This window comes from Strigops habroptila, chromosome Z (genome assembly GCF_004027225.2).
Source record: "Strigops habroptila isolate Jane chromosome Z, bStrHab1.2.pri, whole genome shotgun sequence".
In the NCBI taxonomy this organism is placed as follows: Eukaryota; Metazoa; Chordata; class Aves; order Psittaciformes; family Psittacidae; genus Strigops; species Strigops habroptila.
In genome coordinates, this window is record NC_044302.2 from 53120630 (window position 1) to 53146952 (window position 26323).

Sequence of the window (26323 nt, forward strand, 5' to 3'; positions counted from 1 at the left end):
GTAGATCTTAAGTTCCTTTGCACCCTGCTACAAGATTGCTTGCCACAGTGTGCTTTGGAGCATGTGCAACTCAGTTTTAGTTTCCTCTACAGTTTTACAAAAATTTGGACTGCACTGGACTGTCAGTGCACACATGTTATCATCACTGGAACTTAAGCACAAATAATGCTTATGTGTGTTTGTCGGAAGCATTTCTTTGGTGACTTATAAACCTTCTTCAAAGGGCTCAAGACCACTGGAAAGAATCGGAGCACTTGATATATGAAGAAATGTCCCTGACAACTTGTGAGCTGTGGCAGTCTTGGCCCCAGAGGCAGCAGACTTGCGTCAGCCATTGTAAATCTACTTAAAAAATAGGATATGGCAGCTGGAGTGGAAAGCTCTTCAATTAGAAATGTATTTGTTTAAAAACAACTGTTTCGCCTTTGCAGCCCTGAGGGCTGGGCTGTCTTCTCCAGCACACAGGAGGTGGCACTCGATGATGACCAGAGTCACTGATGATCTCACCCGGCAAAGGCGCTTTGGCCTCATTCCCCATCTACTGCTGTATGTTACTTTTTTCCCTCCCTTTTTATTTTTTTCTTTCTTCACCCCCCCCCCCCTTTCCTCTTTGTTTCTTGCTCTTCCTCCTCTCTTTTCTCTCTCTATTCCTTTTTTCTTATTCTGATCAAGGACCTTATTAAACTAGTCTTTGCTTTTGAATTGTATTCACTCCTAAACACTTAGCTTAAAGGAAAAACATTATTTACAGAGCAGTCTTTGCTTGTTTGTTGGTATATTGGCATTGGTATAAAATCAAAGCATTGTGAGTTCAATTTCTTTAATTTCATGTAAGGTTCAAATATGTTTTTTTCATTTTGCTCTGTTTTTCTTTCTGAATACAGAAGTTCAAAATATAAAATTATTTCATATTCTGCAGTTGTTTTTTTTTTTTTCTGACACATTTTTCCTACTTTGTTTACACATTCCTGGAGAGTATTTTATTTTAGAGAAGCTTTTGAGGTGTAAAGAGTAACAGAAAGCATTTTTTTGCATCTGGTGACAGAGTAGTATTAAATAATTAATATTTTTATTTATTCAGTTCTCCATCATTAGGCTTTTCTTTGGAGGGTTTTTTTGTCTGTACTTTTGAGTCAAGAAGTACTCTGAAGAGGGTCAGGCTGTATTTTGTGTTTAGGGTACAAATGGTGAATCAAGCAGCACAGTATATTGGTTGCTCTATTTAAATAAAAAATACAAGTGCCTGAAGAGCTGATGATTTTTTTTACTCCCGGCTGCACCAGTGAAGGGCCAAGCTCAGTCCTGCTCCATCCAGTGTGTGCTGAGGGCTGCCCCCAGCAGCCAGCCCTTGCCCGTGGTCACCCCCCACCACTCCAATAGCATGACTCTCAGGAGTTGTTGCAGGCTCCGTATGAACTTGGCACTTTTGCACACAAATTCCTTTTTATGCCAAGTTGCTGGTGCTTGTGGATCAAAACTAGAAAGCTTAATGATTTTGTCTGAGTTTTACATGCCAGTAAAAATCCCAGCCAGTTTTGGTCTGACGCTTAATAATTTTTTGGTTGTTGTTGCTTCTTTCTTTAACCTTAGTGTGCTTGAAGAGCCTCACCGCCCCTGGCAAAAACAGGATGTGTTTGGTTTGGGGAACACAATTGGCAGAGTTAGACTCCTGACCAGTTTCTTCCTCCAGTGTTTACCTTACATGTTTTAGTACATCTTTTAAATAGAAAGAAATACCAAGGATACAGCCCAGTTGGTGTCAGAGGGAGACTGAGCTGTTGGTCTAAGAAATTCAGTGATCTGTCTCAGTATGTCAGATGAAGAAGTGCTTGCTGAGGGTATAGCTGGGCCAGACAGGCTGTTTTTTACAAACAATCCTGAATAAAAGGATTGGTACATGAATATTTGAGTACATATTTTAAAAATTATGGGTAGGACTTAATGCAGAGGTAGTGGTGTATGATTCCTGCCTGCTATATACGGTTTGGTATAGGTGTTGCTATCTGTCATGATATAAGCACTTACAGTCCTGTTTGATGTTCTCAGGATCTCCCATTCTTTTGGTATTTTCTGGTGCATTCAAATTACAGTACTCAGTGACTTAAAAACGCAAAACACAGGAACTTTGAAACTTGTGAAATTTTGCTTTTTATGGTGCAACTGGGAGACTTTCAGGAATCTAAACACATGAAGGAGATTCTGTGGGAAGATGGGAAGGAGATTTGTCAATTGTGTTCAACTAGTCTTGGCTTATATCTTATCTAGATAATTGTAGTATGTTCAGACTTGTGTCTGTTTGTTCCGAGTTTTTGTCGACCCCTAAATGCCACTCTGATTTGCCCACTTGTACCGTTGTCCTGTCTGTGATTTTTGTGATGCTACTCGTGTTTTGTGAGTTCCTATGTGCTTCCTGAGCAAGCAAGTGAATACCCACCAACCCAAGGTGGTTCTTCCGTCAGAGACTGTATGTCCCCAGCTGCTACTTCACAGACCCTTCTGCCAGACAGAGGCCACATTCCTCAAAGCAGCAAAGGTGAAGCAGTTAAGTAATTAAACTTGTCCACACTGTCTGTGTGTTGGTTAGAGAGCATGTAAGAGAGGCAGAATAAACTGCCTGGTGCCATTATTCCTGCAGGGTGTTGCTTTCCTGTTAGTGGGAGTTTCTGGTACACAGCTAAGAAGTGTTTCACTGGCTGCAGTACACTATTATTATGATGATGTTTTTGTTATTATTATTTAACTGATTTGAGTGGATTCTATTAACCATATGATTGCTTTTTATGCATAAGAATGTGAGTTGAAACATGAATTTTTTTTTCCTGCCATGTCAGAGATCTGGGGCACCTGTGGATGGGTGGCTGCTGCTGCTGCTGCTGCTTTGCACTTGTATTGTCTTCCTGGCATGACCCATAGGAAAAAATAGTACATAACACTCTGCAGGTTCTCAATGTCATGTTTATGAAGAGAGGAGCTCTAAGTCCTGTAGCAAAGAAAACACCTCCCTCACTCTGCTGCCTGTTTCTCTTGCCTGCTGAGAAGCAGGAAGGCTGGTGGTCTACCAAGTGTAACAGCCCTGGTCAAACTGGGTGCTTCCCCTCCCATGTAGGGAGCTAAGGTCTTAACCCTTGGTGAGGGTATGGGCTTCATGTGGGTTTGGGCACACCAGCTGTGGCTCGCCTGGGCACTGGGGGATGAGCTCTTCCTTTCCGGTGGGTTGAGGAGGCATCCCCATACAGGGAACCTCTGCACAGTGCTCAGGTGTTTGACATGGGGACCGCACCTTTCCCTAGTTTTCAGTTTTAACAGTGGTATTTCTTAAGAAAATTGCCGAGTTTGCACAGGCTGCCTGACTCCATTGCTCTGTCATCTCCAAAATCATAGGCTGCCTCTGCACTATCACCTTTTTGTCTCACCCTCACCTGTTAACACACTCATCTCCTTCCCTCCGACTTTATTCTGCATACGCAGTGAAAACGTAAAAGCAGAAAAATCACTGGCATTCTTTCTTCTGCCCCATCTGTGGGCTGTGCGAGGCCGGGTGTGGGGCTCTTTTTGGTGCCGGGGCAGACCCCTTGGGCACAGCGCCGGGCGGGGGCATTCATTCACCATTCCACATTCATGGAACTCGCGGCTCTGCCTGCCCTGTAATGGAGCTTTAGTCCTGCTTTAATCCACGCCACATGCGAGTGACCCAAGCAAACCCTGTGGTAAGACAGAAGTCCTGTTGTGTGTTTGTGGAGCAGTTGCTCGGAAGCTGATGCACAGCTGTGGCCAGGCTTGTTTGGAAGTGAAGAGTAACTTGATCTTTTCATCTTTTTTTTTTTTCCTTCCCTTTTTTTTCCTCCCCAGACTGATGTTGTAAATAACAACTGTTTCTGAAGGGTACCTGTCAGTGAGATTGAAATGCACTTTTTAAATTGAAGGGTAGATTTCATAAAGGTTTTTAGCTGTATGCAAAACATGTTCTTTCTTTTCTTGTGGATTATTTCAGCTAGTTTCATTTCTTTTAAAATAAAAGACGTAAGAGAACAGAGGCACGATTTTCTTACTTGCATTGAGTAAACGAGGAATAACTCAAGTGAGATCAGTGGACTTTCAGAGTAACTGAGGTGAGGTGCATGAACATGGATCCCGTGTGCCTTGCCTGGGAAATGTATTGTAGGACCTGTGAACTGACACATCTCTGTGTCATTCAGCTATCCCAAACCTGCCACCATTAAAACCAGAACAACTGGCCTTTTTTAATAGATTATCAAATTTTCTTTCAGAAAAAAAGCTGAATTGCAAGCTCTGTAATGGCCTCTGCTGAGAATGCAGGGCAGCATTAGTGCTCTTTCTTTATGCTTTAGGGTTGTTTTGGATAAGGCACTGCCAGTTGCAAATACTGCTATGCAAGTGTGCCACAGGGCTTCGTCATTTTAAGGTGGAAGATGGTACTGAACAGACGTTTCACAACAAGTTCCGGGGAAGTTGCTTAAACTTTGATCCTGCAGCAGGGTGCATGTTTCGTTATTAAGAAGATTGGGTAAGCAGTTGTTGCAGAACGAAACAAAAAAAACACAGCAAGAGAGATGCTTCCTTGCTTTAAGTATCCCTGCTGCTATGTAGTAGATATTTTCCATCTCCATAACCCATTTTAGAGAGCTGGGAGACTTAATCTCATCTCTGGAACAATATTGTTTCTCTGCCACTTTAATGCACTTCTAACATAGGCTCCTTTCTTTCTTGCTGAACACTAGTTCACACCAATTTGCATTATGTATGAATAACAACAGCCAGGATATGCATTCATGGTAAGTGAACCTCAAAGGATGCAGTGATTTGGGGTTCTGGTTTGCACCACTAAAATACGGAGGAATTTATTTGTGCCTTCACAAACTGTCAACCTTTCTGTGTGTACAACACTCTTTTACAAGGTGATTTTTATTTTGACAGTGGATCAACTTCAGAAAATAGATTTTAGGGGTTTTTTGTTTGCTAAAGTATTTCTGGGATGCAGGAATGTAGCAATGAGAGAAAACAGATACAAGAAAAAAAGTCCAAGATTGCTGCCTCTTGGTCTGCAGTAGGAAGATTTTGAAATTAAATAGAAATCTATTGCAGTCACCCAAAAAATGTCCAGTGGCATTCAGAAACATCTCTGGAGGCTGCATCCTAGGATGTACTTTAAGCTTCCTCTTCTTCTCCTGTGGTAGTCTCTGGCTACACTTCCAAAAATTACATTGATTTCTGTTGCATTGCCCACCTCCAGGGAAATACCAAAGTTTCAGTACAACTAGGTTTTCTCTTCAGCATATATGTGTGCTTCTCTTCATTGCAGTTCAGAACAAGAATACCAATGGGAAAATAAATAAAAAAGCAGACAGAGAAGAGGGCATTACTGGCTTCTTCAGAGGTGACCCAAATCTGTTAAAAATTCTCTCAGCTGTGTATTGTGTGTGGTGATTCATTTGTAAATGTCTCAGATGCCAAAGACCGTATTTCATGATGCTAATACTACACCCACGGTAAGTTCTATGAGCATGATGTGCATGTAACTACCACTGTGGCAAAATACTGAGCTGGAGGTGTAGGTCCTAAGGATGGGCTGAAAATGGAGACTAGCAGACTTAAATTCTGTTTTCAGCTCTGCTGTTGATTTTTTTTTTTTTTTTTTTTTTAAATGAGACAACATTTAGACAGGAGCCTAAGAACAGTGTGCTTCTGAAGAGTAGCATTAAAACCAAAAAACCTTACAGTGTTAGAAAAAGTCTTGCAGATCTTACAGGGAGTTACATTGATAAAATACTGTGTGTGAGATTATGACATAACATATACCTAAAAGTAAGTGTGCTTAATTAAGTGAAGTCTATCTTTTTGCTAAATTAAAGAGGCTGAGGGAGATCAGATATTTGCAAAAGCACGAGAGGAAAGAGAGCCCGGAGGTAGAGAGCCACATGGAAGCTTGCTGGAAGCCTTTGCTGCATGGAGCAGAGTTGGACTCCTGAGGGCACAAGAAAGACCTTTGAACAGTGACAGACACCATCTGCCCTGACTCATCTCACCCATCGGGGGAGACTTCTTCCAAAAAATGGTCACTTGCTATCCTGGAGGGAGGGAACTAGAGTGTCCCGATCTGCCCTCTAGAGAAAAGAAAAATTTATTCATGGTTTAGTTCACTGGGCTGCTGATAGGTTGGGTCAGACGAAGTGGCTGTCACTTGCCCCAGCCCTTGGTAGACAGCTTTGCTTTGGCTTTCAAACACAAGGGCATCCTCTGCCTTTCAGGAGTGGATGCAGTGGATATCAGTACAGTTTTTGTTGCTCTTCTACACATTCTTACCTTCCTTCACACTCTCTAGAGCAGCGCAGAAAATTGGTAAGGAAGGTCAAGTAATCCCTTGCTGCTTACTGGGTGAAATGGATGAAAAGAAGTAATTTTAAGCAGTATGGCAGCTGGCCTGTCTGTCTTCCTTGCTGACAATAGATACATACATTTCTGTGCTCATAGTAGAAAGCCTCTATGAAATTGTAAAAGAACAGTTAGTTGAGGGAGTACGTGAGTGTAAGCTCAGAGTTGTTGTGCTGGTAGATGCTAAAAGGTTGGGTTTTAGATCCAAAAGAAGATGAGCTGGTAGTAAAAACAGTTCAGTAGTAGTTATTGCCCAGCCCAAGCATGGAGTTTCATTAGGTGTCATGATCATGAATGAGAGTCTTTAGTCATCCAGTCAGTTGCAGCAGCACCCAGCACAGGGCCATGGGCAGGAGGAGGGATGTGCTTCCTCTTGGCATCACACAATCCCTTGGGGTGGCTCCTCTGATCTCTTACTCTTACATGGGCTTTGATTTCTCCTTGTTTGCACCGCCTGCTGCCAGGGAGCTGCAGTTGGGTTTGCTATCTCTGTGAGAAACGCCCTGCTAAGCTGCTTGCAGTGTCCCTACTGATGCCAACGAGATGACCAGGCAGGCAGCGTTGAGCTGTTGGGTCGCTCTGGATTTCAGAGAGAACAAGCAGTTTCATGAGTGAGTTCAGGTTTCATCACAGATTTCCACACAGATGAGACAAGAGCATCCATTCCGTTCTGGCTTTCCCCAGAAGCTCCCTCACTGTGACCATCCAGTCCCTCTGCAAATGCTGTTTTTCACTGTCCTCCTCGCTGGTTGCTTGTCTGCTAGCACAATAAAGCAGCAGATGTACTACTGAATGTGAAATTCTGTCCTGTGCATTTTCCAAACCCTGGATTGCTTATGTCTCTCATCCATTAATGAGAGATGACACATGCACACATTCAGATGACCATTTCCTTCTGAAATTAGTGAATGCTTTTTATTTCCCTTTAAAAAAACCCACGCACAGTTTGCAATACTTGTTTTTATTTTTAATGAATGACTGAACCAAGGCCAACAACGTTCCTGTAATTTTAACTGAGTGGCAGCAGAAGTTGTAACAGAGATGCTGCTGATGCCAGTTGGGCTATAAGTTATAAGTCTACTAACAAAGTTTGCCTGTTTTCTGGCACAGTCTCTGACACATACACTCCAGTCAATCACAGTAAAGTGCCTAATAACAGATGTGGCAATTAAGCTGAAGAATTCTGTCTCTTTTAATTTTTATTACAGAGAATAACAAAGTACCTCATTAAACCCACCATCATAGACATTTTTTAAATTTAGCATACAAATGCCTGCAAAAATTAGATCTCTGAATAGGATACTTACTAAAGGTGCTTTGTCAGACAATGCTATGAATAGATCATTTTTGTAATGACAGATACGTGCTTATGCTGCTGCTGGCCTTTTCCAACTCATACTGCAAAGAGGTACAGGTTTAAAGATGGCAACATGTGTCCTGAAGGATAACATTTTGAGGGATTTAGGGCCTTGTGCTCAAGTTAGTAAAAATGTGGTCTTGATTCTTTTGGGTTCAAATTGCACTGCCTTCAGCTGGAATTAGCAGCAGACATTTAGGAAGGTTTCAGATAACCTGTAACCAAAGTATATTAACATATTTTAATAAGAGAAATCATCTTGAAAAAAATATATTAATTGCAACCAAAAAAAGTCTTCTTCTGATTGTTGAAGCTTCTAGGGCATTTGCCTTCGTTAGTTTATTTTAATGATGTACCAGGCACTCTTTTTAAAGGAGAGTCTGATTCATCATTAAAAGAAATTAATGTAAGAATTTAATGATTTGAGATGTTCTAAAAATTATGGTAGGAGAAAATTGAAGCTGATATAAATCAGAACTGAAGACTTTGATATGAAATTACTCTTTTAGTATCAAAGTGGTTTTATGCATGAAATACAAAGTTGTTTTCTTTATTGTTGTTGGAAAGAATATTTTTTTTTTCTGCGTATCACGAGTGTTGGTAGCATTTTTATTTCCTAGAAGTATTATTTGTTCACCGAAGTGCAGTTTCTTGTCTTACAGCTTCAACTATTTATCTAGGAGTACACTGAATCTGTCAGTGTACATTTACCTGCATGTATATGTATGCACCGGTGTGCGTGCACACACACACATGCACACACAGAAAACCTGCAGACACCACTGCCACCTGGCAAGCTGAATTTCTCCCTAGGAATACCTTTTTTCTCTGCTAACAGACAGGGAGACTAGGCATTAAAACTACAGAAATGTAAGTATGGTTGTAAGTTTGTAATGTTTTTTAGAAATTATGTAACGTTGAGTTCAGGTGTCTTGAATATTCAGCTGCTCCTTAACCTCTTGGTCACATTATGTCAGTAGATATTACAGGCCACAGATGGGATAATGAGACCAAATTGTCACCTTGTAATGTCACGGAGCAGAGCAAATCAAACAAGCTAGGTAAGTAAAGGTGGAGGAGAATGCTCACACATAAAAGCGTTGTTTCCGTACCTACATATTCTTAGAAGCGTTATGAAAGGTATAGAGTTTCTATAACTACATATTCTTAGAAGAGTTATGAAAGGTATAGAATTAGAATAAAACTGAAGTCTTGCCCCAGTTCTCCTGGCGCAGTAGCAATGAATATGCAGCTGCTAAGATTGCAGTATAATCACTTGATGGCATCTCATTAGGGCCTTCAGCAGTAGTAAATTAGCTGTGGTGGAGAGAGACAGAGAGATGGGTGAGAAATGAAATGAGTTGGTGGGAAGATGGTTCTGGTCTTGCATGTGTTGGTCTGTAGAGCTCTTTCCGTTTATTCCAACTAGTAGCAACTCCAAAAGATACACTGAAAGGATCAATGTTGTTGAGCCAGTTTACTGAAAACCACAGTCTTACATGTTGCTCACTTAATAGGATGACCTCATCAGGTTATAGTGTCTCACTGGCATGTGTTCAGTGCAGAATTCCCTTTGACTTTAATGGGAATAGGATTTGTCCCTTTAACTGTGCTTAAAAAGATAGAATTGACCACTCTTCTTCAGTTTTGCGTTATGGTTTTCCATTTTCCCCTTTGAGGAAAGAATGCAGGAGTACTATATTCATTCTAACATTTGCAAATGCCAAAATAAAAGATAGAAGAATTGAATGAATGAACGAAGTGTCAAAGGAAACACTTCTGGGTTTCCCATTCTTCTACCAGAACGTTTTGGATTTACTGGGAGAAGGGGCACAGGGGAAAGCTCGTGCAATGATGCTTTGAACTAGATTGCTGGAGGTGGAAAGGAAAACCTGGTAAGTAATGCACTGAAATGTTCAGAAACTTTAAAATGAGATGGCATCAGAGTTAATTAACTTTTTTTTTTTAAAGATAATTTGAAAATGGAAGTATTTAATAAAGTATTGTGATAAGGATGTCCATAGTAAATGAAATGCTCAGTCTAAATCATGAGAATGGGAGCTAACCGGAAAGAGAACTTTTATTTTCTAGGAGCATTATATGCAAAATGGCATTTCCTTGCATGATATGCAACGATAAATGTACTGAAACTGTATTACCAACAAATTAGTTCACAAATTGTAACAACTTGTTATCAGAAGATATAGGTAAATGAGAGTGTTCGTATGTCTGATTTTCATAATGAAAGAGTCCAGCGAAAGGCTGTGACAAGTGTGGGGAGCTGTAGACTGAAGAATTTGCCAATAATGGAGACTGTGTCTGGGAAAGGGAAGAATCTAATGTATGATGGAAATGTATGTGGAAAAAACGTCTATGTAAGGGGGGAAGGAAAGGAAAGTAAAACGTGGGGGAAGGAAAGAAACAGAGGCAGTCTTTGAAGAGACATGAAACAAGAAAATAGAAAACATTTAAAGGAAGTCGGGCCCATTTGAAATGGATCCTAAATTACATAGGAAGCTAAAGGAATTGTCTGAGTCTGGTGGTTGTACTCCTTTACATGCTGGCAATAAAGTGGAAGTGACACAGTGTCGGGAAGGCTGGTACTTGACATAATAGAAAAAGAGGGGTTACAAAAGCTGCAGTGAAGAAAGGGAAAGCCATGAATGAGACTTTCCGCAGCAGTGGAACCAGGGCATTGGTGTATTTAGGCAACCACAGGATTGTCCTGGGCAACTTGTCAGCAACCACAGAGTTTTCACAGTTGTATCCATGAATACAATATCCTTTCTTATGATTCTCAATGAAAAAACGAAGTAGCAGATGTCTAGTGATGTTGTCTGCTTAATGGACTATGGTAAAGAATCGGTACAGGTTTCTCATGTTCTGCCACTTAACATCTAACTTGAGAAACAACTTTCCTTAAACACATGCATCAAGCCATTTTTACTCTTAAGCCTTAAGCCTTCTAGACTTCACCTGCACTATTAAAACAGCCGTGGAATTAATATAAAATATCGCTTGTTGAGTAATGAATACATTATTTGATTAAGAAGAAAAGGGCAAGAGGGGGAAAAAGAAGTCTCTGTAGATGATTTTTGTATCATGCCCTGTACCATGTAGCCTCTCTTAAAATATGTGTTACTTGCTTTCATTACTGACTGTTAACTGACAACAGCTACCCTGGAAAGATGCCCAGGGCTGAAAGGTGCCGTCTGTGACAGGGTGAAGGCGGCTGCTCCCTGCATCAGCAGCCTTGTCCTAGCCGGGTGAGTCACCAGCCAGCCCCTGGCTCCCGCATGTCTCTGCATCCCACCACTGTTTTCTTCCAAATTGTGGCCTGTGGCTTTCCTGGGGGCAGCTGGCCAGCCTGGGCAGTCCGCAGCTGTGGAGAGGGTCTGGAAGGAGAGGAGGAAGACCTTGAAGGTCTGACTGGAGGGTGCAGGCAACAAACAGTTGCAATAGTTCATTGGCAAACAGGCAGTCAGCTAGGGAATGGTGACCTCCAAAGATCTACACAGACTGAAGAGAAAGAGATGATTGAGGGTGGCCTTTCTAAAACCAGGCTGATGTATGCCCTTCCCTGCGTGTGGGAGGGGAACTACTCTTGGTTTCAAGTTGTCCCACAGTGACAAGAACAACATTGCCATTACCCCAAAATACAATTCTAAGGCAATGCTACCATCCACAGTACAGACACATCTTGTGAAGATTTTCAGTGGTCTGTCGTTATAAAATTGGTTTATCATAAATTCTTTTTAGAAAAAATTTCCTTTTATTTCTCCTTTTTCATCTCATGTATAGCTTTTCTGTTCCATTACTTACTCTTGTTTCATTGTTTGGCTTGGGATGAAGCAGCATTAAGCATCTTGAGCAATTTCCTGGGTTGTTTGTTTTTTTGGTATGAGAGCCTGAAGTTAAAGCAATAAATTATTGCCCTCTAATACCCAGACCAGAAATACATACTAAGTATACTTACATGGTTCACTTGAAGTGTCTTGTGGAAAAGAAGTATATCAGGGATTATGTTCTTGCTGTTATTTCATCTGCTAAAAGTGTGCTTTGCTGGTACTTTGGTTTGGATTCTAGACAGCCTTAACTGTCTTATTTGGTAACTTTTCATCTGGGTGATCAACTGGATGATCTTTTGGTTTAGCCAGAAGATTTTTGTTAACAGTTCATCCTATTGACTTCCGTGTAAATATTCTTTAAACGCATAGTACCGTGTGCCATAAGTAATCTTAATGCTCACAGGTTTGCTTGTTCAAGACCTATACTAGTTATCTGCCTGGAAAAAAAAAATCTTTCAAAGTGAACAGTGGTCTGATTTAGTGGACAATGACAGCTACAGTGGAGTGACCCCATGCTTGTGATGCTTGGCAGCCTGCCTTTGAGGAATAATGATGAGTCCATCTGCAAAGGATCTGGCATGCTGGCATTTGTCTTTACCATGCCTCCTTGCCTTGTGCAAACTTGACTTCCACTGAACTTTCTTTCCCTCTCCTTTTAATGCTGATTTGAGGGAGAAGAGGACTGATAAATGGATATATCTTCCCTGCCAGTTTATCGGCTATGGAAACTCTCACTGTATGATGAGAGTGTTACATAGCAGTAAGTGAGATTGGTGGGCCAAAAGGAGTCTTGCTTTTCAAGAGGCCAGAAGATCCTAGGAAAACTCTCATCTGATCTTTTAGAGTAAGAACAAATCTTGTAAAAGGTACTGCTGAGTGACTTGCAAGGGAAGACAGAGTCCTTGAGGACCCTGTTTGTGTTGGTTGTGCAACAGTGCTGTGCTTTTGGGTCTGTACCGCAGCGTGATGCTGGGACATGCAGCGCTATGGAGGGATCAGCCATCTGGGACTGTGCCATGGTGCTGGATTGCTTTGCTGGTATAAGGCTAGATGTTTGCTGAGAGTCAGAGATTTCTGGTTTGTCCGTTGTTCAGAATTACCTTATTTCATTCTGGAAGTGGATCTGTCCCTATAATTGCAGTCCAAAAGGTTGTTTGACACTTGGAAGACAATGTATAGTTTGATGGCTCCCAATCTCTCCAGGCTTCCACCTGAAAGTTTTCCTGTTCAAACAGAAGGTGCCTAGTCCAAAATACAGATTAACAGGTGCTCTCTGTTATTTAAGAGCAGATGATGTACTCTTGCATTTTTATTTAGAAGGAATGGTACAGATATGCAGCCTGTGAAATGATAACATTACTTAAAGGATTGTGATGCCATAGCTTTCAAAACAGGTATTTCTATGACTTATGGGCGAATAAAGCTGGCTGTCTTCCATACTTGTGGGTTATCAGGGGATTCACTGGAACTTGACAGTTCAAGAATTCTTCACTTCTATAAACTCCAGTTTAAATGATCACTGGATTTGGAAGTTACTGGGCATAAGGCCAGAACACATACACAAATATTGTGATTACATAAACCTAATTTTCTTAGAAATATCTGATAATTGGACAGAAAAATAAAAATGATCTAATCTATTAATTGAAGAAAAATGGCAATTCATTAATGATTTATTCTTATTAGTAACATGGCGCTTTGAAAAAGTAGCAGTGTATCTGTCTCCTTAAAAGAGACTTGCTCCAACACACCTAGCCTCTGGTTTGGTTATTCTTCAGGTACCAGTCTAAATTGTTTTTCCATTTCATGCACTTAGTCCATTTTAAATACCTTTGGACTCTTCAAACATGTCAGTTTGCTTCACTTTGAATCTCAGTAACTAACTTGAATTTGAGACTTTTTCTGCATTGTAACTGTTTTTGAGTGACTTAGGCATACTTTCTTTTTCATGAAAGACCTGCTAACATTTGGGAAGGGAAGCCTGGGATGCAGCTGCATTGGCTTGTGTGCCTAAACTTGTCTTAATAGGCATAAATGGCTGCCACCCCCTAAGGGACCTTGGGAGTGAAAAAGCTTGCAGAAGAATAAACGTGTGAAGAGGAAAACTGGAGGGACTATTTTGTGTGCTTGGGTATGAAATAGGGAAATTAATAGTGTGTTTTAAAGAAGAACCCAGTGATTGGGTTAGTATTGTTTGTGGCTAGTCGTATATTTAGGTACTTCATCACCCAGTCTAAAGTCTTTATGATAATGCTCCTATTCAGTTTAATGCATATTTGGTTTATGAGTGAGGTTTCATGTGGCACGGTATCAAACTGATTTACTGATTTCCAAAGGAAAAACGCCTTCTGCTCTCTACCTATTAATTCTGTAATGTAATCAATAAAAGCAATCAGTTCTTTTCACATAAGTTAACATGGAACTAATCATCATTGACAAGATTAGGTCAGATTCACATTTTGCTTTGCCTGACATCGGTAGTGTATAGGACGATTTTATAAACAAACTGTGCCCCTGGTAGAGGAGCTGAAACTCAGGACTGAGAAGAGTGTACTGCTGTGAAAAACACTACATAGGAAGTGAAGGACCAAACAAATCTTCACCAGAAAATCTTGAGGAAGAAGTCTGGGGCCATGATTTCCGGTTTAAGGTAGCAATCACAAAGTCTGCTATGGCGTGCTGGCTTGATTATGCTCTGGAGAGCGTGAAGGCAGAGCACAAGCAATGGGCTCTGCAGTAATGACTGTGTTGTTTACAATTCGGTCTGGAAATATAACTGTGATGGACTGAATGAAGATTTTTTAAAATAGCATTTACAGTACATGGAGGTGAATGCAATGTACTGTAATTAAGACCAGCCCATGGGATTACAGCCCAGAGAACTGTTCAACATACCTGTGCCATATCACTGCAGAAAGGCAGAAATGAGTTGTGTAAAACCATGCAGGTACCATGACAGAATACGGAAAGTACTATTCTGTAGTTTGTCTTATAACTAAACGGCATGTTCCTGCTGCATTTTTTATGTTGCAATGGTAAAAATACTTTTGCAACAGTAATGAGAAAGCTACATCAGCATTTCACTTGCTCTTGGGTCCATTATGTCATGTTAGCAACTGCATCATACTGTTCTCTGTTGCTCATGCAGTTCTAATCCTGCTTAATTCACCAGCAGCATTTGATTCTGCTGACCAAAAAGTACTTGTTCGCAGCCTTGAGCAACCTTCACTTCTTTTACATTTTGCATTGTTTTGTCTTCCCTGCTCCCCCAGTTCCACTCGTATTTACCTTTTGTTATGACAAATCTGAAGGAGAGCTGGGTGCCCAGAGGTTTGCTTGTTGCTCTGCTCTGGGTGGGTGGAGAGATTAATTCGTAATTGCGTCTCAGTTTTCACTGCATAAAGGAGAAGCATTCATTTGCCTTTTATAGTTACCAACTCTTTCTCTGGTTTGGATCCTGACTTCTATAGGAAAAAAATCCAAAACAAAGCAAAACGTGTGCAAAACTCTTAACAAATTTGGTAGTGGCAGAGGAAGTGCCTACAAATTTCAGCTGATGGGTAGTAATGGTTAAGTGTCTGTGTTTGTATGGTGCACATACAGGCTGTTTCAACTGCTTACTAGCGAGACAAACGCAGTTTGTGTAGTTGATGCCATTAAAATATATTTTAGAGGATTTGTGGGAATATATTTTTAGGATACCTGCACACCTGTTACATCATTTTAAAACGAGCTTGTTAGTAATTATAATATGCCTGAGGTTAATTTTTTTTATATGACTTATTGATGACTATTAATATCTTCCTTTGATGTAATAAGCTTATAATGAGTTAATTTTCCTTAATCAGATTACAGAATTTTAGGGGAGTAGTCTATGGTTGCTTCATGCAGCTGCAGTGCTTTCCTTTCAACATTTTTAAACCATGGGCCTGCGTTAAAGTCTAGGGAAACAGAGAAGTCTCTAAGCTAAACAGACTTCTTAGCGCACAGACCCTTCCTTAAAGATCCTGCCCAAATGGAAGTAATGATGCAGCTTTGCCAACTAAAGTTTTTTCCTCAAATAGTATAAAAAATGTTAGGAGAATAAGATTTTAGTGTTCTGTTAAGAGATGTCTGTTTTGTGGCATACTTTAGCGGAAGAAAGACCTGGCAGTAAAACGCCATGCGCTAGTTTGAATTTGTTGTGTGTTCAGTTAGGTTGTAAAGTCAGTGACTTCTCCTGCGCTGAGGGGGTCGTACATGCTGGTTAACACTCAAAATGATGGGAAAATATATTTTGCTAACTCCAATATGAAGCTTGAAAAACAGCTGTTTTTTTTCTTTGCCCTCTGTATATGCAACCATGTTGCTGGATGTCGGAGTGTTTTGGAACTAACCATTTGCTTCTTTGAAGTTCTTTTTCATGTAGGTTAACGGTGCTACTCACAGTAGAAAGCTCAATGCCTGGTAGCAAAATTCCTGTTTACTGCTCAGGAACATAAATTACACAACATGGTGTAGGAGGTCAGAGGAGTTTTCAGTTTTAGCATGAGTTTTTTACTCTCTCATGCATCAGCTCATCACTAATTTGCATAGAGAACGCATTCTCCAATGTGGCATTTTCAGTACTCAAACGACAGGTCCTATGGTATATGTAGATAGTGAAGATACTGATGCATTATTGGGTGAGATAAGCAATATATAATGTGAAAAAATGAATCTCTGAACAGGGCATCTCGATGCAAAGAGTTAAATGAGTAATCTACATTTTTTATTGCTAATATAAACACTTTAGCAATGCTAATCAGTTGTACTGATTTTCTGTTTTGATTTTCCTTAATAATTAAGCAAAAGATCTGGAATGCAATCAAGTTTTACACTAGGGGGTTCATGCAAATGATTTTTTTGTTTTTATAATTTTATTTTAAATTTTGTTAAATGCATCCAAAAAGGAAAGTTGCTGAAGTTGAGAATTAAAGAAAAAAAGAAAATACAGTTTACAGTCTGCATAATCAGAGTGACTATTCTCAATGAGGGAAATCACCACTTTGTTGAAATTATGAGCTGAAAATACAGCTGCTTTTACTGCTTTTTAAACAACTGCACGCTAACTACTTTGCTATGTAGTGTGCATGCAGAGAAACAGTTACAGACCATGAAACGTCTTTCAGCAGCCCTGATTTTTCAAGAGGGATTTAGCAAAATGGGATCATCTCTGTATACTCAGATACCTTGAATATAATAGTTTCTTTTTGTAAGCTTTTTTTATGTTGACTTCTGAAGAAGGTATTGTAAAGTAATACTATTTCATTTCTCTCTCTATTTTTTTTTTTTCATGGCCCGTTAAACATTTTCTCTTAGATGTCTACTTAAATAAAGTTGTTGTTGTGGTTTGCTTTATTCTGTTCCATAATATTTAAAGTAAGAAATTTCTATTTCAGGTTAATTTACTTTGTTAAAAATACTTGTATTATTTGAAAACAGATGTATTTGCTAGAATTTATTTTCTTAACTACAGATTAGACTCAATGATTTTTTTTTTTTTTTTTTTGCGTTTTCTATAGCCACATACTGTTAAATTTTTGTGTGAAAATGAGGTTATAAAGTCAAATGTTCACTGAAAGGGAAATACAGCAGTTTAAGTTGTTACAAATTACCTTATACTAGCATTCAATCTGGCATTTGTGGATTAATGGCAGGTTGGATTAAAAGTGTTTCAGTATGCAAATTAAAATTGTTTGCTTGAAAACAAAGATAGACCTAGTCAGAGTGTTAGGACAATATTTTAGATTCTTATGTTACTACTTTTTTATTAGCAAAGTGTTTGTTCTGTTTGAAAGTTGTACAACTGGCAGAGGAGGGGGTATTTTTGCAAAACTATATTAGGAATTGAATTGTAAAGAGCAGGATAACATGTGAGGCTGTCTGTTAACAATGCAAAGTCTTTTAGCCCTTCCCCTGATTAATTAATTTGTTTGCATGAAAATTACAGGTTATTTAGTAAAAGAACCATGCCATTTTCCGCAAGTCCTGACCTTGCGTTGCACCTTCCAGTAGTATAGCATCCTGAAGTACTGATAAGAAGTATTCATGCACATATATAATTTCATTTATATGTTTGCATTAAAAAATTAACACCACCATCCCGAGTCCTACAGAGCATCTTACACTGTTTTTTGTCGCTCTGACTTGCGTATCTCCACGTGATGCTGTTGCCTGGGTCCTGTAGGAAAGCAGTTTATGGAGATACTGAGGTCACGGTAGTGCCCAGGTGTTAGGGTACAGCCTTTTCCAAGAAGACCCTGGGCATTACCCCTCCTTGGTGGCCTGGGCCCCAAGCGCTCAGGCATCCTTAGGGAGGCCACATGGTGAAGTCAGCATGTAATTTTGGGGAAGCGCTGTTTACGGAAGATGCTGCTTGAGGTGGAGTGTTACGTGGCTTTTCAGGAGGCCAGCGTAGGCTACTGGAATTGAGGGTGCTGCTGAAAATGGAGTAGCACAGATCCCTTCTGTGAGTAAGTGGTGTGCAGGATTTCTGATGGAGTGTCATCAGCTGAACCTTTCTACTCTTGCTCTCTTGAGCAAATGCCAGCCTTTATTTTAAATTGTAGCTCTGTCATTTGGTGTGGACAAACTGCCACTAAACAGTTAGCCACTGAGTGTGGCTGTCTGCAATTTGATGGGACAGTGGGACCTCTAAAATGTAGTTTGTTCACCACCTGACTGCCCTGCCACTCATGTGAAACTGTTCCATTTGGGTTCTTCCAAAATAGGTGTGGTATTGCTACTGCTAGACAAGCAATGTGTGTTTCTTGAAGTACTTGTCTTATGTATGTCATATGTATTGATTATATATGGGTCAACCATTTTAGCTCCTTTATAATTTGTATAATAATGTATTATAAATATTTTTTCTTACAGCCACCCTTTTGGAAAGATGGTTCTTCACTTGAATTCCTTTTTTGGCATCCCTGTCATACTCCTGTACCATTGGATGGGGACAACTTTATCTTTGAATCTGGAAGATCCCAATGTGTGTAGCCACTGGGAAAGGTAATATTTTCTTCTGGAAAATACATGACACGAATTCTGATTGTAATAATATTGTTTTGTTTTACTTGGCACATTTTAAATGATTTAAAGCTTTTAGTTGAGTAATGAACTGAGAAAAAAAATTCCCATTACTGCATAGGCAAGGTAAGTTTGTGGATAAGTAAAAGACTGTTTCATACTGGGCTGAAATGCAGTCATCTTTGCAGTAGGATGTAAGGATGCAAAAACGACTATAGTGACACCAACAATGTTACACAACCACCTGGGTGCAAGAAGTGAATAAAAATAGATTTTTCAATTAAGTGAAAAGAAGCAGCTTTTTCATATGTAAAATATAATTAACCATATTGGAGTTTGGCCAAAATTTGATTATGTTGATTCTTTCTTACTCAATTTTTCATTCACAGAATCTAAATTAAGATCTGTTGGGGTTTTTTTGTTTGGGGGTTTTTTTTTTTTGTTCTTGTTTGGGTTCTTGGTTTTGTTTTTTTTTTTTTGAAGTTCAGAGATTTTCAACATACAGAAAGAAATTAATCAATTTAGTTGGCCCATTTGTTCACCCAGTTTCACATGAATTGCAAGGGCAACACCACAGTGGGTAGGAGAGGTTAAGCCAAGGCATTTGCTGTATTTCTTTTCTTGTGTAAAGGTTATAGTAGAGAAACCAAGCCTTATGGTCTCATTTTTATTATGCTGTGATTAATCAGCTAGTCCTTGAGACAGTCTAACTGTTGCTTGAGGACATCAGTATTTCCTGCATTTACAGTAAGCTGTATTCTGTGTTTAATCACTGGGAGTTTTGCAAAGACACTGTACATTTGTTTGCAATTGCTATGGCTGAATCTTTACAAAGAAAATTGAAATGTGTGTTTACTTTTTAATTAAGTCTTTCTACAAAAAAAAAAAAAAATTACTTTCCCCAGGAATTTGTTTGAGATTCATGGGAAGCATTAGGAGTCTCTGTCCCTACTGGTGTACAATTTGGCTTATACAACAATGTGAAGTAGTCACTATACAAATACTTGCTTACAGTATTCACCCCTGTAGGCCTTGTTTACTGTTTTTACTGATAAAAGCAGTTTTGAGGGAAGCTATAAGGTAGCAAAAGCAAAATGGGAAACCTCTCCCCCATGTATAACTATTCACATTGCATAATGTATGTTAAAACAAACTGATCAAGGTCTGCAGAAAGCGAAATATACCTGGCCCATTTTATTGCATGAACTTTTTCCTTCTGCTGATTCTCAGGAATGGGGAGGAACTCCAAGTAAACTTGCTGAAACATTCATGCTGTAGCTCAGAACAGGCAACAAAGGTACATAAGTACGAAAGAGTAATATCCCAGGTACAAGCTATTTACTGTTGCTGTCACTGGCAATGCTGTATGCTTTAAACAAATCTACCCCAGCCAGTAATAAATTGTTTTTTACAAATGAACCATGACCACAGCAAGAAGGGGGAGAGTGTGCCCTGCCTCAAACAGAGAACGCAGAGCCTCAGGCAGGCATCGGCACCCCATCAATGTTTTGTCAGCCTAGGTCGGACAGCTGGGTGGATTAGCATTGCTTGCCTTCATTTGGACATAGGAAAAACAGGGAATAAGTTCCAGGCAGTTAGAGTAGGTGGGTCTGCATGTGTTTTCACTCAGTATAGGTGATGACAGTAGGAAGAGGAGATTGTGTCTGTTAGCCTGCAAAAAGTGTTAAGAGGTCGAAGAAAGTGTGAATGAAAGCCGAACAGGCTACATACTTAGTATTTTGGCTGGTCCTAGGAATTAGTCCTACAGCAGAAACTTGCCATGCATTCCCGTATTTTCTAACCCTCTTGTGCAATCAAGAACTGACTGATTGCCAGCACAAACAGCCTGCTGAAGAGTTTTCTAGGATGATTCAGTATTTTTCCCTTTTGCAACAGGGCTGTGTTCCTTTTCTTGCACTGACAACTCTGGAAGCACTGGAGTTCAGACCATAACTTTATTTCTAGGACACTATGCTTATAATTTGACAGAAAATAATATTGGTTTTATGATAATAATAACATATATGTTGTACAATAACAGAAGAATCCTCACTTTCTGGCTCTTAACTAGTTTTCCAGCTATCCAGTGATGTTAGTAAAAGTTTGTTGCCACAGAAGAATACGTACTACACGCTACTTCAATTTGCTGCTCATTTGAGAGACAGGTGTTTTGGGTATTTTAGATTTAGGCTTACATTACTTTTCTTTAAATGTCTAGTAATACCATTTTATCAAATGTATTACAAAGTAGAGACATGATGGCTCTCTGCATATAAATTTGCTTTGCTTTGTGGAAGAAAAACCTTTTAATTGATAGCTTCTGTATTATAAAGTTATCTGGTTTGTGTTTTACTTGAACTTTCTGTGAGTTTTTTGTTATTTTTTTGTAATATTTTGTTATATTTATTCGCTTCTGTACCAGGACTGTGTAAAAGACACTTAAATCAGACTTGCTTCATAATCTCTCTGCTTTCTCTCTTTTTCTCCCCAGTTACTCAGTTACAGTGCAAGAGTCATATCCGCATCCTTTTGATCAAATTTACTACACCAGCTGTACTGACATCCTAAACTGGTTTAAGTGCACACGACACAGGTGATGAATAATTGTTAATATTGTCCAAATGCTGGTCTTATAGATATTTGTAAAGATTTTGTGTCTGGCAAACTCAAGCAGATGTAGGATATTTTAGCTCTAGTGACTAGTCTGTCTAACTGCTATGGTCTGTACCAACTGGAAGACGCTTGTTCAAGCAGCATCAATCACTTATGTTTTATTAGCAGATCAGGGAGTACCATCCCATGGAGTGCTAACAGTAAACAGACAGTTTGAGAAAAAGCATGCAATGCACAAAATTAAATTCCCCAGACCCTGTGAGGTGTGTTTGTAGAGAAATACCATGAGAGACCTCTTGCTTCTTGCAACCTTATGTTCTGTCTGAAGTGTATGCTACTTCAAAGGAAAATAAAATATTTGTTAAAGGAAACTCCTTGTGCTTGCAGAAAGTACGCAAGGAGTGAATAATTAAAAACTGGTGACAGCTATAAAAAGCATTTTCTCCAGAGAGTGTCCTTATAAGTATTAACCGTCAGCAGTGGGAAAGGCTCCCTGGAGCACAGCAGCTGGAGGAGAAAGATCACTACAGATAGTACGTGAAAAGCAGATGCTGCATTCAAAGAGAGATTACATTTTTTTTACCTATGACATTTATATACAAGCTGTTCTTTACAGAGAGTTCAGACTATCTCAGATGTTGTGGAGATGTATTTACTGATTGGTGGAGTATGTAGTCAGCAGCCGGGAGAGCCAGGATTGGAGATTTATGGACACAGTGAGGAGCAGAGAGGAGAGAATGGCGGGAGAGCCCACTTCTGATAAACACTACTTGCTCATGTCAAAAGGAAGCTGTATTTTCTGCAGTTCTTGATGGGTTTATGTGCTGATACCTCTGTGTTCTGCTCGCCATTGCCCTGCAGGGCTGCATTTGACAAAACACAGTCATCCTCCTGGCCAGAGGCATGCTGTGCTGCTGGCTGCCCAGGGGGCCCAAACTCTCCTTCAGCCCTCCTGTCTCATGCCTTAAAAAGGACTCTTCTCACATCTATGTGAGATCTATGCTTCGACATACGACATCTATGCTTCTAGAAAACCTGACTCACCCTTGGGAGGATGATCCCAAGAAGTTTTTCCCTTGGAAACTGATACCTGTAATGATCCAGCAAACTGATCTATATTGCCAGCCTTTAGCCTCCATAGAGAATGGTAACGACAAAGGCAGTGATGCTCTGGTTTGCATATTAGTTAATAGCCAAAATCCTTAACTGTTTTCCCTGCTGTCTGGCCACCCACAGACATAAGGCTTGTTGAGGAACCACTAGGAATCTTAAACTCAGCAAGAGGTAAATCAGGGTCTCTTTGAACTTTTTTTTCTCTCCTCTTACTGATACCTGAATGTTTTTTAAAATATGTAAGAATACTGTTTTGTTTCCAAACCATGAATTGTGTGTAACAACCATTCATTCTTTTCTCTAGGATCAGTTACCGTACTGCCTACAGACATGGTGAAAAAACAATGTACAGGCGTAAATCCCAGTGCTGCCCTGGATTTTATGAAAGCAGGGAAATGTGTGTCCGTAAGTTTAGCTTCTAGTTGCTTTGAAATTCCATATATTTATCACAGTGCTGGTTTGACTCCTCTTTGATGGGCGGCTCGTGGAAGCTGTTGTAGGGGCTCAGTTATTCAGCAGTGGTGCACGTGCAGCTCTCAAAGTCAATTGGTGTTGTGCATATGCAAATGACAGGATAATTGGATCTCTAAGTAACCAGCCTTGATGTGATTCTAAGTAATGATCACATGGAAAATGCACAGCACAAGTGTCGGTACATTTTCCAACACAGTAAATAAATACAAGGTTCGAAACCAGAAGGGAAATATAAGGTTTTGTCCTTAGTGTGGGCTCTGGTTGATCCCTATGCTTGGTCTCTCTTGCAGATACAGAGATCTGTAACAACTGCTCAAAGGCGGCAGCACTGCTTTTTCATGTGACACATCCCTTTCTCCGTATCTTCCTAAGTCTAAAGGGGGAAAAGCTGAGTCCAGAGCCTTGTGGTGGCTTGGGCTCAGCTTTCTCTCTTGTGCAGCCTTGTAAAGACCTAGGAAGGTCTGATTCTTAAAATGGTATTAATTCAAGAGCATAGTAGAAAGGCAGAATGAAAACAGAGGAGGTGTTAATCATAGAATCATAGAATCTAGAGCCCTGGAAGTGTATGGTTAGTAGTTTAACATAGGGCTGTTCAAAGTCATACAGCAGGTTGGGTAGGTACATGCTCATGTCAGCAGGACTGAAGGCAGGGAGCTTGTAGTAGGTATGCAGTTGCGAAGGACAGCATATCCTTGGAGGTAGGCAAATGTGTAGGGCTACATATGAAAATAATTCGACAGTATTTCAAATTATTTGTCCCTGTGAATGTGCAGCGTGGACTGCCGTGGTGTTTTCCAGAAGTCAGGGAAACAAATCTCTTCATCTTTTCATCTCCTTTTAGAAATGGGCTCATCAGGGGCAATCTTCTGTCTGTAACGTCATTTGTGATGTCGACCCGTACATATAATTTCATTAGTTTTAGAGAAAGGGCATACATTATGGTGGAAAAAAATGCTATATCCCTTCTTTGGCTTCAGCTTTTCTAGTAATGAGATTCAAAAAACCTGAAAAACCTTAACGAACAATGTCAGAGGGACTGACATGGGATACTTCAACTTTTCTGGAAATGTGGGTCTCTCTAAGAGCAGACCAGCAAGGGGCTGGAGCCTCTGGACTGCAGGGGCTGCCCTTGGGCTTGCTGCCTACTTTCTGGACAGGCAACTGATTGGCAAACCTTGCCAGGAGGAAAAAGCTAAAATCCCAGCTTATTGGGAAAGCCATCATGTGTGAGCTGTTTTGCTGGCTGCTCCAGTTCCTTTCATTTGAAGCTTTGTGTCACACCTGAGTCAAACCCCGGCTTGGCTGGTCTGTGCAGGGTCCTGCTGGCAGGCTCCCACTGCAGCAGAACCTGGGCTGAAGCACAGGTGAAAGGCTGGCTCTGTATAACTCTCTATGGCACACTGCTTTACCTGGTGTTTTTTTCTCTGTTGAGATTGAGAAAAATGGAGATATGTTCGTTGCATTATTGTCTGCTTTACGATGACAGTGGTGAAGTACGGCATTCAAAGTGTGGAGAAGCTTGTCCAGGAAAATATTCTATGAAATAACATTACAAGATTTGTCTTGACACTGGATTTTGCACAGTTTAGGAGACAGCAGTGCAGTAGATAAGTCTTTGTTTTTTACCGATAAATCAGAGTCTAAAAATCAATATCAGTATGTACGTTAAATGTATTTATTCAATACAAATACAAAATAGTTTCTTAATTTATGCCTTTATGCTTGTTGTGAGGTGCATACTGGAAGTGACCAACAGGATTTATTTGTATCCCTGGAAATTACAACCTGTAAATGTCATAACACATCACACTATCCCCATTCATATTTTTGCTTTACAGCACTTCCTGGAATTTGAAACTGCAAGAGTAAGATCTCTGTGATTTAAGGTGTTTTCTGCACATGGAAAAGAAAGATCAAAATGATATTTTTAACGAACAACTTTTTAAAAAAATGCATCTATCTGAGATCTTATTGGCATTTTTTTTAACCTTTTTGTTTTTAACGTGTATCTATTAGATTTATAATAATTATTTTCTAACTGCATTTTGTTATTGTACAGCATTTGAATGATCATATTTAATTTTTAATTAAGGAGTATTCTTTTTGAAGTATATAACAGTTTGACTGATCATGTGAGATGTATAACAATGAGCCTCATGTGACTACAGCTTTTACTTAGCTATAGTGTATGTAGTAAATTAATTCTGTATTAACATAGTAATACTGAAAATAGCAAATTCAGATCACATTGGTTGTACCAACTTTTTACTTTTATTGCATAAAAGATGCCAAATGCTGATATTCAGGACATAACCTGCTCTGACTTTTGAAGCAATTTTTGAATGCCTCGGACTTCAAATTATGTAAAAATAAAGATCCTTCAGTGGAGCTAACTGCATTTGTTTGCTGCTGTAATGGTTGACCCTGGAAGGCGTTGAGAGACCTTCAGTCCTTATGATCTTCAAGTACAGCTGAAGATTCAGAGCAAAGGAGGAGCTCAGTAGTTAGTGGAAGGCAGCAAATACTTCATACTTTCCATTGTTTCAACCAGCTTTCTTCGTAGTGAACTTGTATATAATAGATGATGCCTGCATTCGCTGTGATAATACTAGTCATCCAGTTCAACTTGGAAACCAAGTGTGATGCTGTCAGCTGAGATCAAATGGTAAGAGATAGTGATATGGGGAGGATTCTTCTCCTGTGTCATCATAACAGAAATATCAGTGGCAGAAAGCCAACGCAATATCTTTTTCTGCAAGAAAATGGCAACGACACTGAAGAACACACACTCACCTCCCCCCTTTTTTATATACAAAAAGAGAAGAGAATCAAAGCCATCTGAAGTGTTGCACCTCTTTTCATTTATGCTGTTGCTGCTCCACAATGTGCACAGCATTGCCATTAGGGTAATTTTATTTTCCATGAAGTTTGGATTATTTTTTTCTTGGTGGAAGATGTAGGATGGTTCTAAAAGGCTAAAATATTTATGGTGCAGTTGACGTTCTGTTGTTCGTTTGTTCCTTTATTTGACTTCTCAATTTAGAAAGCTCAGTTAGAAAATTCTATTGGTAGGTGATTTTGGTATGACTTAACACTTCAGTGAAATTTTGTGACGTCCTTTTTAAAATAACAGAAATCTACAATGTGAATACTCACCAGCCACTGTTCCCCTAGAGGTAGTACTTACTAGTGGTAGTGCCACTTCACTGCCTGTAGTGGGAAGAGAATTGTCACTGCATAAAGAATTGCAAGAATGTGCCAGCCTTATGTTGCTAAAGTCTTTAAATGTTGTATTTGCAAAGGAAAAGAATGACTAACAGCCAGAGAAAAGCACTAGTTGAAATTTAAGTGGGAATGATGTTAGTCTTCTGGAGTCCAGTCTGAACAGATGAATTTGGATTTATCTTAGGATACAAGATTTGCGACTTTGACTTCCATACTTGTTCCTGAAAACTTTCAATGGGTGAAACTTGTGTTG

General features: G+C 39.7%; 1 protein-coding gene across 2 annotated transcripts in view; it reads left to right on the top strand.

Annotated features, from left to right (window-relative positions):
* The window catches only part of MEGF10 (multiple EGF like domains 10), a 102205-nt gene that overhangs the window by 6359 nt on the left and 69523 nt on the right, over nt 1-26323 (top strand). For both annotated transcript variants that reach the window (XM_030512614.1, XM_030512613.1), the window contains exons 2-4: nt 18496-18627; nt 21137-21238; nt 22676-22776. In XM_030512614.1, coding sequence (XP_030368474.1) covers nt 18512-18627; nt 21137-21238; nt 22676-22776 — 319 coding nt within the window. In that variant the 5' untranslated portion in view covers nt 18496-18511. The remainder of the gene's footprint in view (nt 1-18495; nt 18628-21136; nt 21239-22675; nt 22777-26323) is intronic.